This window comes from Ailuropoda melanoleuca, chromosome X, assembly GCF_002007445.2.
Source record: "Ailuropoda melanoleuca isolate Jingjing chromosome X, ASM200744v2, whole genome shotgun sequence".
Taxonomy (NCBI): domain Eukaryota; kingdom Metazoa; phylum Chordata; class Mammalia; order Carnivora; family Ursidae; genus Ailuropoda; species Ailuropoda melanoleuca.
Genome location: NC_048238.1, coordinates 20,546,414 through 20,560,529, shown reverse-complemented (window position 1 = coordinate 20,560,529; position 14,116 = coordinate 20,546,414). Strand labels below are relative to the sequence as shown.

At 44.5% G+C, this 14,116-nt stretch overlaps 1 protein-coding gene across 10 annotated transcripts in view; it reads left to right on the top strand.

The window, feature by feature from the left end:
• The window catches only part of PCYT1B (phosphate cytidylyltransferase 1, choline, beta), a 131,822-nt gene that overhangs the window by 24,606 nt on the left and 93,100 nt on the right, over window positions 1-14,116 (top strand). For 2 of the 10 annotated variants that reach the window (XM_011234121.3, XM_034649363.1), the window contains exon 1: window positions 1,533-1,874. The exons of 2 other annotated variants lie outside the window; for them this stretch is intronic. In XM_011234121.3, coding sequence (XP_011232423.1) covers window positions 1,758-1,874 — 117 coding nt within the window. In that variant the 5' untranslated portion in view covers window positions 1,533-1,757. Of the gene's footprint in view, window positions 1-1,528; window positions 1,875-14,116 lie in introns of those variants that run through there. 6 more of the 10 variants (XR_004622381.1, XM_019807415.2, XM_034649368.1 and 3 more) reach the window with 5 other exon arrangements.

The window sequence follows — 14,116 nt, the reverse complement described above, 5'->3', positions numbered from 1 at the left end:
GAGGGAGGCAGGGTAGTATTTTTATCCCATCTTTTGGATTGCTGGTTCTCAAAACATGGTCCTGGGACCTGCAGCATTAGTATCACCCTAGGGAACTTATTAGAAATGCAATTGCTGGCCCCACCCCAGACCTACAGAATCTGGTCTTGAGCGGCCAATAATTTGCATTTCTAACAAGCTCCCAGATGATGCTGATATTGCTGCTGCTGGTCCTGGACCACATGTGGATGAAAAACCACTGCTATAGATTAAAATGAAAGATCTAGAAGCCCAGGGACTTGTCTTAAGAGGACTCCTACCAAGGTGCTTTTTCTACACCACCGCACCTGCTACATCCCAGCTCCTCCCCCACACCCCTGCAAATCTTTCCAATCCCCACAACTCTGCTTATGAGTTTGAGGCCCTGGGCAATTACTCTAAATTGCAGTTTCCTCACCTGTGAAATGGGGATAATAACAGGATCGACTTCTTTGGGTTCCAATGAAGATTAAACAAAATCTGGGTAAAGCACTTAGCACTGTGCAGGTGCTTAATAAATTCTAATAGTTATCATGAGTTTTATTGTTACTAGAAGTGTGATATTTCACTAGAATGAATACCTTTGTAAGTTCTTTCAGTGTGTGTCTTCAGAGCACCCCTCTTAAAACGGGGGATATTCATGGATGATTTAGACATTAAGGCACATCATCACTAACACCGCAACTGGAATGTTTCTGTGATTGCTGTGAGCACTTGGCTGAGAGCAGAGTGCTTAGGAAATGGTATCCACGACTGGTGAAAGGGGAGCGGAGGAATAAGACACCAGTTAATGGAACAGTGCATTGAAAGGCATACAACGGCAACAAGAGTTCATTGAGGAAACGCAGAATAGCCGGGGAGAGGAATTGGCTGAGGGAGGAAACCACTGGGAGGGCAGTCAGAGGTGGGAGGCAGGTTGTCAGACAATCCACTTCCTTCAAAATTCCTCCCAGGGCAGCCCCAGGGGTAGGCTCTGGGGCTGCACCAGGCCTAAGGTGGGGGGGGCTGTCAGTGCTTTGTTGTAGTCAAGGGGGTGAACACTCGGGTGCCCACAATAAATGCCCTGAGAGGCCCTCTGAGGCTAGCTGACAATTGAGGGCACAGGGAGTTTCGGCCCAAATGTTGCTTTGTCTTCAGGGTGACTCCTATTTAGCAACATTCTGACTGTAGCACATCAAACACTTATGCCAGGGAAACATGCCAGTAATGTGGTCCTTTTTTAGTGCAGGTCTGTTATGTTCTTCGTCGAGAAGTCCTGGTGGGCTCCTCAGGAAGCGGTTTTATCTTATCTGGGTAGTGCAGCGCGGGTTCCTTACCCCGCACAGACAGGGACCTTTGCAACTGAATTAAGCAGAAGAAACAAAAGCAGCAAGTTCGGGCCCCGTGGGCACGGCGGGCCAGCCAATGGGGCCCGGCCGCTCCCCGGCGGAGTGGTACTATGATGACAGTAGCCAACCAGCGCGCTCCATGCAAATGAAGTACTGTATCCCGCACCCGCCGCTCCAGTGCCGTGTGGTTGTTATAGTGATAAACTGAGGCCTTGCCTTTTGGCTTTTCCGAGAAGGAAACGGGTAGGGGTCGGGGGGGGGCGAACCTCTTCACTTCCCCCAGGGAAGACAGAAAGAAGGGGCGAAGAAGGGGGATGGGTGAAGAAGAGAAAAATACGTGACAAAGAAAACATTTTCTGCCTGGGAGGAGACTCACAGAGGGTGTAGAGCTGGAGGGAGCATTCACTGGCCATGCCAGTACTTACCACTGATGCTGAGTCAGAAACAGGTATCCCAAAATCCCTTTCCAATGAGCCTCCCTCAGAAACCATGGAGGAAATAGAGCACACATGCCCACAGCCTCGACTGGTAAGTAAAGACAAAGGATGCAAATGTTATGCTTGGCTATGGCACAAAAGAGTTCCTTATGCGCCTGCAGCCAGCGAGGAAAACGATGCTAGGAGGATTTTCATGTAAATGAGAATGGAGCTACTGCCTAATCCTTCTCAGCTGTTTATACTTAGCTTCTATACCGGGGCGCTGCTCTCAGCTTACAAAGCATTATTGTATTGGCTGGGTAGGAAACGGGCTGCTTGGGCTATGCTGTTTTTCTGCCTTGGGAGGAGGGGATGGCCTTTTTCCTTTTGGGTAGATTCTCGTCTGAAGATAAAAATCCTACAGTGCGTTTTAAAATGGTATTCTCTTCGAAAAGCTCGAGACGAGTCCGTTGTTAAGTTCTAAATTCTAGCTGAGAAATGATTCGGTGCCCAACTCATTTTGGTGCCTGATGCCAATTTTGGAAAAATGGAAACGATATAGAAGCAAAACTTCCCCGTTCGTTTGAAAATTTCAAAATGAGTAAGTAAAAGAAGCCCTCAGCGATGTATTTAGAAATAAGGTGCCTTTTAAATGAATCCGAAGCATTTCCGGACTGTACTGGGAGGGTTTGTCTTCAGGTAGTGGGAACCCGGGGGAAGCTACATTTACTACTTAGAAAGGGGTTGTATGCCTTTAATCACGAAAGTGTGGAAACGGGGCACTCAGAGCTTCCTTCCATCTCAGTGATTAGTATTCCAAATTTGATCAGTTTCTCTGCCACTGGGCATGCTGATTTAAGCAGGTGTGGAAGATGGTTCTCAACTACCTCAGCATACATCCTCAAGGAATCAAAAACACCAAATGGGGGGGGGGTTCTCTGTGGCCTGAAGTCTTGGGAAACTTGGAGAGACCTCTCTTTGCACCCTCAAGTCCAAGCAGCTCACTAGTTAGAGCTATCCTTTTTCTAGCGGTTTCCCCCAGTTAAGAGGTGCCATATTTTGATTGGCTATGGAGTTTGACCCTGGGAAGAGGTTTTTTAAAAAGTATTTAGCGATGTGGCATTTTCTTTCAGCTCCCTGAATGAAGGCTCACAGATTCCAAGGCCGGCCCATCATGCAACTGTACTTCTTCATGAGGGTTACAAAGGTTCAAAGGCAGCCTTAGAACAACTTCCCAAAACATGAAAACAAGGGCAGTTATATTAGAGTGCTGTGGGCTTTTCTTCACTGTGTTTCTATTTTATAAAATTTATTTTTCTAGGACAGTTTAATATAAACGTCCCCCCAGCACTTGAGCCACTTACTGAATGGCATATATATATATATATTTTAAGTTGAACCTGGTGTTCAAATTTGCATCACACACCTTCCCAACAGGTAAAGGGCAGGGGAGAGTGAGGCAGCATCCAGTTACACTTTGTGCATCATTTGTCTCTCCTGCCCACTTCTTTTCCTTCCCTTCTTGCCTTTTAACTCATTTTGCCCCTTGGTTGCTTCTGCCCGAGAGGGGGTTGGCAGAGGAAATCAAGAGAAGGAAGAACGTTGAAGTACTTTGCACTCTGACTTGTGACGTCTCATCCTGGAGGTGACTCTAAAGACCCCCGAAAAGCGGGCAGTGTCACACCTCCATGTCCCTGCTGTTTTAGAAACGAGAAAACTGAGGTTCAGAGTGGGTAAGCGACTTCCTCCAAAGTCACATTGCTTCCAAGGGCTAGAGGTGCGATTTGAACCCAGAGCTCTACACCTGCCAAGTGGAAGATCTTTCCCCTACAACACACTCCAGAGTGGAGTACATTGCCTTCCCATCTTTTATGCACATCTAACTTAAAGTAAGAGTGTGTGTGTACAGAAGTCGAACGGTGAAAGCAGTGGCTTCGATCTACCTTTGATGAAAACTTTCTATGTTGTCCATCATTATCATGGTCTACTGAAATTTTGCTCTGTTTAAACAGAGGCTGCAGCCAATTTATAACCCCCTACTCAATTTTTAGAATCACCTTTTCTCTTCTCAGCCAACTTTGATCACTGTAGGGGTATATTCTAAATTTAGATGTATACTTTAGAGCCCGACTTTCCTTTGCTAATGATTTGACTTGACTAGTGAAGGCACATGCTCACTACTTACTAAGAAATTTTGTTGATGGAGAGAGGGGCAAGTGAAAACTTATGGTTTTTAGTAGTTTCTCTTGATCTTTAGTTTTGCTAATATCTTCACATTTCAAAACGTATAAATTCTTTGTTTCTCCCAACACCCACCCATATCGCTCCAAATCACATGTGGGTTACCGGCACTGCAAGCATCAGCAGGGTGTGGCGGATGAGTTCCAAAGTTACTTAAAGTTCATGAAAGACTTAACAGATTTCCCTTCAGAGGACAGTTGTCTTCTCCCACTTGTTATCAAACTGGAATTCATATAGTTTAGAGGCAACAGGACTCAATAACAAAACGTCTTAAAAAAAGAGTAGCGGTTAGCAAAATGGTTCTCATTGTATTAGCTGAGGCACGCACTGGCTCCCCAAACTGTGACTTTACCTGGGGATACTGAAAAAGAAATTTCTGGGTATATAAAGGGCCATAAAGCTTTGCTGCAAGCACTGGAATGTGAACTTACGTTGCTGAACGTCATTGTCTAAGTACAAATTTTATTTAAGTCTCAGAAGTTTTGTCAGATGCCCTTTTTGTAATGAACTGTGCTCTCTTTTTAGCTTGGCACTTGAAAAGGAGTGTACAGTGGCCCTGTGTCTACGTGCATTTGCCTACATATTTTCAGCGAAGGTTGTCTGTTGTGATCCTGTTTAACTCAGCCCACACTAATTGAGTACCTACTATAAGCTGTACCTACTATAAGATTGAGTACCTACTATAAGCTGAGTACTCAAGCAGTTTGTGATCTAGAGATTCTAGAAGAGGCTGACACATAAACAGATACGAGTTGATATGGGCACCACGTGCTCAGAGCTGTATTAGCAGGTGTAGTAGGGGCAGAAAGGAGTGTGATGACCTCCTTGTGAGTCAAAGTTTGCTGGGGGATCTGGACTAGAAACCTGTCCTGTCATTAGTGTATCTCTGGTCTCTAATCCAGAGCCTGGCATAGCCCTTTAAGGAATTGAAGTGGGAAGCGGACACATGTAAATAAGCAGGGCTTGGAAACAATCTATATTTTAGATCCTTGGAACTAGCTAATTGATAAGGACATTGAGGATGCGATGTAATCATGTTCAGGGAGAAATTTTTCTGAAAGGAGTACTTGTCGTTTTTCCACCTGCCTTATTTTTCATTGGAAAAAAAACGGCAGGAGAGGAGTAAATAGAATTAAGTAACACTGGTAAAAAAAAAAAAAAAAAAGAAAGCGCCTGGGTGGCTCAGTCAGTTAAGCGTCTGCCTTTGGCTCAGGTCATGATCTCAGGGTCCTGGGATCGAGCCCTGCATCGGGCTCCCTGCTCAGTGGGGAGTCTGCTTGTCCCTCTCCCCTAGCTTGTGCTCTCTCTCTCTCAAACAAATAAAATCTTTTAAAAAAGAAATTAGAAAAGAAATAACAGAAAATTACCTCGGTTTTCTAATAAAGCTTATATCTTAGGATGTAATCTAATACTCTCACTACCATGGTGTTCAGGTTTGGGATGTTTCTGAGAACTCTCCTTTCCGTTGTTAAAGTATTTATTCTTGATCCTTGACTTGTTATCCCTCCTTTGCTCTTTCCTTCCTTAAACATGATGCAAAGTGACTCCTAAGCTTGTCTGTCAAGAATAGAAACTGAGTGGTCATAGGCAGTATGATGTAATAGCCCTCCTCGGAGACCCGATTCCTAAGGGATGAAGACCCTTTGCAGGCAAGGACCGTGTCCTCATATCTCCCCAACTCTCAGATTGTGCCTAGACAAATCCTCTGGGCCCAGCAGATACCCCATAAACCCTTTCTAACATGGCCCAGCCTTCCCAGAAGCTGTCTGCTTAAGGATTTGGTGAACGATCTTGGTCAAGTTCTTCTAGGAGTGCCTTGTGCTATGAGAAGGAAGTTGTGATTCTAGCCTGCAGTGGTCACTCCCATGAAGATGGATGTACCACCGATCCACTGAGAAGGCCTTGGAACTGGAAAAGGGCTGGTTCGATATGCCACGTTAGCAGGAGTTCATTTCAGGCTTTACTTCGAAGTGGAGCAGTGCCAAGAGACTGCTGTCTTGCAGAAGGTGCAGTGTGCCAGTTGGAGGTAGGATGCTCACCCGCTAATGCTCAGAAAGATGACTGGATTTCCAGAGACATCAGTGGCTGCCTTTACTAGTATCACCGTCTATTTAACCACTGAGCAGCATGTATTTTAAAAGGGAGATACTTAATGTGCTGTGTTGGTGAAAATAAACAACCATGAGTTTCCTTGGGCATTTACTGTGGTCAACTGGAATTCTGCCCAAGGTTATTATTAAACCTCTTCCTGTTGGTCTTGGTCCAAATGCAACTTCCATTTCTTGCAGATCAATATCAGTCAGGCGTATTGAGCATGGAATCAGTGAATCGGTTTCTTCCATTCTTTTAAGTTTGTTCTTTCACCATCCCTCCAGCCCCCCCCCCCGCCCCATTTGCCTAATGCTAAAGTCCTTATGGAAGAGATAAATCTAAATCAGTAAAAAGATGGGTAGGTTCTTTGTTTCACTTTGGTGTTTGCGCGTATAGCAATGAGAAGGGCGTGTGTGTCTTCGTTCAGGCAGTGAGGAGGATTTAAAGCGCTCAGTGATGCCGGGCTTCAGAAGGTACCTGAGAGAAAACTCAGTCCCCTCTCAACAGGATCCAGTTAGCCAGTTGGTTAGCAGCTTGCATGTACAGCAATGCCCCAGGTGCTGTGGGGAGGAATAAAAGAAGTAATGCACTGCCCCTGCCCTGGAAAATCATTCCCATTTAACAGAAGACAGTAGTTTGGTATGTGGAAACAAGCCAGGATGCTGAAATCCCTGGTAAGAGAGGTAGGTTTTTGGTTTTTGTGGGGTTTTTTTTTGTAAATTTGACTTTAATATGTTGGACTTTACACACCTTTTAAGCTATATTTTATCCGTTGAACAGAAGTACTTCCCCGCAGAAAAGATTCCATTCACCTGGTCCCCAAGTTGAGACGCGTCCCCGCATTTGAAGGAAAGATGCAACTTGCTGGTCCACAAACATTTTTGGACATGGGAGGGGTCGGTCTGCTTTTGAGGGGTTCTTAAGTCCCCTTTGTAAGTGGCACACTCCAGCCTCTAGGCCAGCGCTGTCCAGTAGGAAAAGAATATAATTTAAAATTTTCTAGTAACCACGGTTTAAAAAGTTGAAAGAGGTGAAGTTAATTTTAATAATACATCTTGTTTAGCCTGATATATCCAAAATAGTATCATTTCAACATTCATCAATATCAAAATAATGAATGAGGTATTTTATATTCTTCATACTAAGTGTGAAATGAGGAGTGTATGTTGTACTTGCAACACATCTACATTCAGACTAGCCAGTTTCAAGTGCTCAGTAGCCATAGGTGGCTTTGGAGGGAGCTCAGACAGCTGCACAGGCTTGTGGAGGATGAGCTGGGAGAAGCAGCAACGATAAATAAATTTCGTGTTGTCTAGTGTGTGCACGCATGCGCGCACACACACATTTACTCGTAGCGAAGAAATCACTTTACTTCATATTTTGCACTCTTCATATTTCTTTTTGCCCTATGTGTTTTGGTTAGGAGGCTAACCAAAGGAGGCTAATGAGATTTAAGTTTGAAATTATGGATGGGGCAGCAGTGGAGAGAACAGGATGAATATGGGAGGCACTAAGGAGGTCAACACCCCAGAATTGGATAACTGAGTCTGAGGGTTGGCCAGTATCAAGGAAGACTCCCTTTTCTGGCTTCCTCAAGTGGGTGCCATCACTGAGGTGCGAGTGTCAGGGGACAGTAGTTTGTAAGAGTTCTCTTGGGGATGCCACGGAAACTTCCACTTGGAGGTGTCTAGTCAGTGTTTGGTGTTGGAACTCAGGGAGTTCTGAGCTGGAGTGGGAGATCTGGAAGAGCTCAGCATGGCAGAGATGGAAGTGAAATTGAAGTAGTGAAATTGACAGGAGTGAAATTGAGTCAGACAGTTTTTGGACTAAGAAAATGGTAATGGAAATGGTTAGCTAGCAAGAGCACCTCGGGATAATCCTACGACAGGGTAATTCTAGAAGATAACTGACCCTGAGCCATACTATCAGGTTCTTAGAAGGGGAAAAATAGAAGAGCTGTAATTAAAACTATTAGAAGGCCCCTTATATCTGCCTGTCTCTACATGAAATCTGGTGAAATTAATCTACTTGATCCCAGAATCTTTTCAGAATGGAACCCTGAGGAACGCCATTTAAAGAGCCAGTAGAGGAAGGATCATAAACAGAAGACAGAGAGGTACTTGTCTAATATCTGGGAGATCAGGGGGCCAACAGCAGGATAAGCTCTGTGGTGGGAATGTCCAGTAGAACCAAATGCAGCAGAAAGATTAAATGAGATAATGAGGAAAAGTCTCCTTGGATTTAGAAAGAAGAGGTTACTGGTGGATGTTTCAGGGATGTGATGGAAGCAGAGGCCAGATGGCAATGAGTTGAGGAGGCTTTAGAAGGTGGGGGGGGGGTAGAAGCTTGCCTGAGAGGGTGAACAATAGAGTGTGGAGGATCCAAAGGCGGATAAATCAGGATTTAGGGTTGAGAGAAGCTAGCTTTTTTCTCTTCTTTTTTTCCTTGTATATATCCTCCTTTGCTTCCATTCTTCCTTCCATCCATCCAGTGTGCCAAGGCTTTTGGTTGGCTTATTGCTGTAAGATGGTAGTAACTTGTACTTGAATATAAATGGCATAGAGCCAGTGGAAGAAAGTGAAAGCGATGGGGGGAAAATGAGGAAGGGAATGAGCGTTGGGCTGGAGACATTGGGTTCCAGTGAACAAGTGGGAGAATTGGCTTCAGGTAGGAAAAGAGACACTTCTTTCACTGTGATGGTGAGGAAGCTGGCAAGGACGTTTTGGGTAAGAAGTTTTAAAGGTAGAGGGTATTGAATGTTGAAAGCCTCTCTTATCTGGTAGCTTCAGTCTTCTCTGTGAAGGCGGAGGTGAAGTTAGTGGCTAGGTCCTGGTGGGTGCAGAAGTGTAATTATGGGATAGCCTGAGAAATTGGGTCCAACCCCAGGGGTTTCCTCTCCAGAGGCCTCCAGGCTAGGGGTGGGGCTAGGGAAGGGTGGGAAGGCTGATGGTTCCTGATGAGATGTGGTTCCGGAGAGAGGGAATGGATCCATTCCCTTATCGCTTCTGGGGCTCCACACAGACCCCCAAGATCAAGGCAGATCTAGATTGGGAGCTCCACGGGAAACTGGGCTGGCCCACAGCGGAAGGGCTGGCGCCTGGTAAGACAAGTACACTGCAGCCTGGTCTTGGCTTGCTGGAGCCCACAGTCTCATTCTGACTTGAGTTTTGCCATTGACTTACTGTGTGGGCTTAAGCCAGTGGCTTCCCTCTCTGGACCCCTGTTCTGTCACCCATGTCGGGCTGAAGAGATGATCTTCCCCAGCTCCAAGATGGTGATTCTAGCTTCCCAGCCATGGGACATGCCCCACCCCCATGCGTTCTGTTTGATCTCATGCTACTATCCCAAATCAGGGCCACCCCACTCCTCCCCTCCTTTTGGTTTTCTCCATTTGGGGTAAAAACAGGTTGAATGATCTTATGGCAGGACACATCAGCTAAATATGAATAACAAGTGTTTGCAAAATACTCTGGAACTTTACATTAGTATTGTACGAACCTGCTGTCTCCCACTTTATTCTTCAGGTGCTTCTTCAGAAAGGTTGAATGTGTTCTGAATCACATGCTGAACGAATTTCTAGTCATTGTTCAAAGAAACCTAGGTTGAATCTCTTCTTAATGTGAACAATAACCTCCTAACTGATTTCATAATACTGAAGATCAAAATAGTGGGTGTTCTTTGAGGCACAGCAGTATGGCATTGAGCTCTGGGGGCCTTCTCTAGCCACCTACACTTAATGCTTCTGGTTAGAGTCCAACAGTGGTTCAGGCCATAGGCTTGAAACTCTTGAGTCTTTGGCTCATGCCCACACAAAATTTCTTGGTGCCCTTTGGTGAAAAAAATGTAGAAAAAAAGATTTATTTGGTCTGATGCCTGGGGGCAGGATGAAAAGGAAAAAGCAAGGAAGGTAGGAGCAAACCAAGTCATTGCAAGCTAGGCCTATTTTCTTGGAATAATCTCCCAGGTAACAGCTTCTACCTTGCTAGGGTCTGATTACCCGTTGCTGGCCTCAGACCATAGCATTATTGTTTTAACATTTCTTCCTTCCTCTTTATCCCAGCATGAGACAGGTTGTATGGGAGGCTGGGGAAGCTGACCCTGCTTGGGTATAAAGAGACAGTTGAACACTCAACAATCTTGAAGGCACACTTGAAAACACAGTGATTAGAAAATAAAGCCGCAAGCCCGGTTAGCGTGCGCCTGTGTAATAATGTGCGGGCCACACTGGGCCGGCCCAGCAAGCTGGATTCATTTTCATATCCTCTCCGCCCTCCCGCCCAAGTCTCTGACTTGATGTTTTTGTTTTCCACTTAGTAATTCATTCACATTGAACCTGACATCCCTGTAAAAGTGGGCTGATGTCTATTTAAGAAGAGTAACAACGAATAATAATGGGTTAATAGAAGCATCGTGAATGATGTCGAAAGCCTGTTCCTGGTACATGCAGACTTCTGTGCTTACCTCTAGTGGCCTGATATTGACCGTAGGCATAGTCAACGTGATAGTGAATTCTATCGTACCTCTGCATTATGTAGTTTAAAAGGGAGTTATTCTATAGTCGGGCTTAAGACTAGGGGTCTCACTCATTGTCCTCCATGGGCAAATGGGGGAATAGCGTACACTGTGCTGGGTACTGGTGCTGGGGCCTTCTCCGTGTTACCTCGTCTAACTGGGCTGCGGACCCGTGAAGTAAGAATTACTCTTCCCTGTGTGATAAATAAGGAAACCAAGAATTAAGTAATTCCCCAAAGATCAAGTACTAACTGATAAAGCTGGGATTAAAAATGAGTTTTGTTTGACTTCTAAAACCCCCTGTTTCCACTACACCCAGTTCCGCAACATCAGTGAGCAGAGAGTCACCTGCTCATGCTTCCAGGTGAGTCGGAAGCAGGTGTTTTTGTGTGCACTTTGAGAAATGCTGTATTTAGCTCTCCCATGTCACAGTGTCCACCTTTGGGACCAGGAATGGAAACAATTTAGATGGCTAGGCTCTTGGTAGTAAATTTAGAAATTCAAAGTAAATATTTTTGACCCGGCAAGGCTTCTCCTAGTAAATTTGTACATATGGCTACAAAAGACAAGTATTAGGATGGTCTTAGCGGCATTATTCATAATAACTCCAACTGGAAATGACCCAAATCCCTAGCGGAAGTAGAATGGATTAACTGTTGTATTTTCACACAACAAAATGAACAACAATGAGAAAGAAGAATCTACAACTACCTGCAAAAATATGGATAAATCTCACAAACATAATATTGAATGAAAGAAGCCAGACACAAAAGAATATACGCTACATGATTCCATTATCTATTAAGTATTTTAGAAGTAGGCCCAGTGATCTGTGAGCTTAGAAGTCAGGATTGCAGAGAGAGCACAGGACGGGTGCTGGCATTGGTTATTTGACCTGGGTGCTGCACGTGCTCATTTTGTGAAAGTTCGTAGTTACACCCTTAGGATATGTGCACGTTTCTCTATGTGTATTGTTCTTGAGTACAACGTTGAAAGATATTTTGACCATAGTAATGGAGAGAGGGTACACTCTGCAACTGATTGCCCATTTCCAGACAATTCCTGTGACCTCACAGACACCATTCTAGGGAATAGTATCAGTTGCTACCTACAATTACAGCTCTGGGCCACTGTGTTCCAGGGGTCAGTACCCAGCCCCAAAGAGAGCATAGGTAAGCCTTGGAACTTACTTCTGGGACCAGTCTAGCCCTAGTCAGGTTATTTGTGACCTAAAAGCCATGGTGCCCGATCTCTATGTGTTTTATAACAATGTCCAGGCCTCACAGTCCGTTTCCAGACTCAGAAGGAAGTGGATGGAACTGGGTAGCTTGCTGTAGGGCAAATTCTAGAAATGACTGACCTCAAACCATCCTATGAGGTTTTTTTTTAAGGGAAGAAAAATAGAAGAGCTGTAATTAAAGCTAAAGGAATCCTCCCTGTATCTGCCTATCTCTGTATGAGATCTGGTTAAATGAATCTACATTACCCCCCAGTCTTCCAGGATGGAATCTTGAGGAACGGGGTTTAGAGATCCAATGGAGGAAGGGTATTGAAAAGAAGACAGTGAGGTATTTCTCAAATTGGTGGGAGTTTGGGGGCTAACAGCAATGCTGTTGCTTCATTGGTAGGTAAATTTAGATTTTTTTTCCGTAAAATATATTTTTTAAAGATTTTATTTATTTATTTGAGAGAGCAAGAGAGTGAGAGAGAGAGAGAGAGAGCACAGCGCACAGGGAGAGGGCCAGAGGGAGAAGGAAAAACAGGCTCCCCCTGAGCAGGGAGCCTGATATGGGGCTTGATCCCAGTACCCTGGGATCATGACCTGAGCCAAAGGCAGATGCTTAACTGAGTCACCCAGGCACCCCTAAAATATTGTTTTTATTAAATAAGTCGTCCACTTTGCACAATCAATCTACTTTGGAATATCTTTCTTTGGAAAATCTTCTTTGGAACATCTTTCCTTTAGCGGCTCAGAAAAAAAAATGTTTTATTATTGAAATAGAATCTAGCAAATACCTCAGGCTGCGACATGTTAGAAATATCTGTACTTCCATCCAACTGTATAGCAAACCTCCCACACTGCATAATTTGTTCTAATGCTTGTTTCTTCCAGTCTGCAGCAATGTTTTCTATATGTCTTCTAAATATATTTGACTGACAAAGGAATGCATTTTAGCTTGACATCACTTTCTTCCCCACATACCAGAGCAGCCAGTTTTACTGTGGCATGAAGAGCAGATGTTTCTGCAGTGGTATGAGACTTTTGGCTTTTCTTTATTGAATTATGGAAATTTGAAAAGGCTTCTCACATGTATCATTGCATGCCACAGTATTTTGTAAAGGACTGGATTAAATTTCATGTCTTGAAACATTACTGAAAAAATCACTGAGGTTGGTCTTCATGTTCTGGATGCTTTTCTTTTCAGTATCATGGTAACTACAAGTAGCTTCATGTGATCATTACCTGGTATTTCAAGGTACAATAGACACTCTGAGTGAAGTTTAATGCTAATGGTAGTGGATATTTGAAATAGTCTCCTTTGTGTTAATTGTCCATTCAGCTGTCTTCCTGGGGATCTGATTAGGTCTTCATTGTTCACACCTGATAAAGCTGATGCAAGACTCCTGCAAGGACTAGAAGGGTCAGCTCTGCCACGTTCTTGTCATTCCCCTGCGCTTGTATTATTTTTTGCTTTCCTATTTCATTGTGGGAAATGCTTTAAGCCACTTGGTGATCTGGCGAGCATTGGTTTAGTTAAAACTAGGTAATATAATCTACAAATGTCCTTATCCAGGCCCAGACAAGCTGCACCACATTAAAATAAACTGAAAGCAAACGAAAATGCCAGGGGACCCAGGCCACCCTTCTCAATTGTACAACTTGCATTTTTCCCTGAGGACACCTTGTAGACTTGATGTTGACACAGATAGGGCACCAGTATAAACCCGCATCTTAGAATTAGATATCAGTAATGCTGCTTGTTTTTTAACCTGAAAAATAAATCTAAGCACAAGTATTGCTCTTTAATGGATTGTCTTGCCCATCCCACGTCCGAAACCCCTGGTCTCCATATTCTAGATCTTGCTCTTGGATTCAGCGGTGAGGGAGAGGACTGCATTTCCACACTGCATGTTTGGCCTCTTATAGAAATGCTCTTTTGACCCGCTTTCTGGTTCTGAGGCTCTGCCTTGTGTGGAGGGTGCCACAGACACAAACATAAAAAACAGGATTGTCTTGGGGCGCCTGGGTGGCTCAGTTGGTCAAGCATCTGCCTTTGGCTCAGGTCGTGATTCCAGGGTCCTGGGATCGAGTCCCACATCGGGCTCCCTGCTCAGTGGGGAAGCTGCTTCTCCCTCTGCCCCTTCCCCCCGCCCGCCCCTGCTGTTGTGCTCTTTCTCTTCCTCTCTCTTTCTCAAATAAATAAACAAAACCTTAAAAAAAAACAGTATTGTCTTTATCAGGGTGTTGTTGTTGAGTATGTTGGTTCCCCCACAGAGCATCCCCCCACC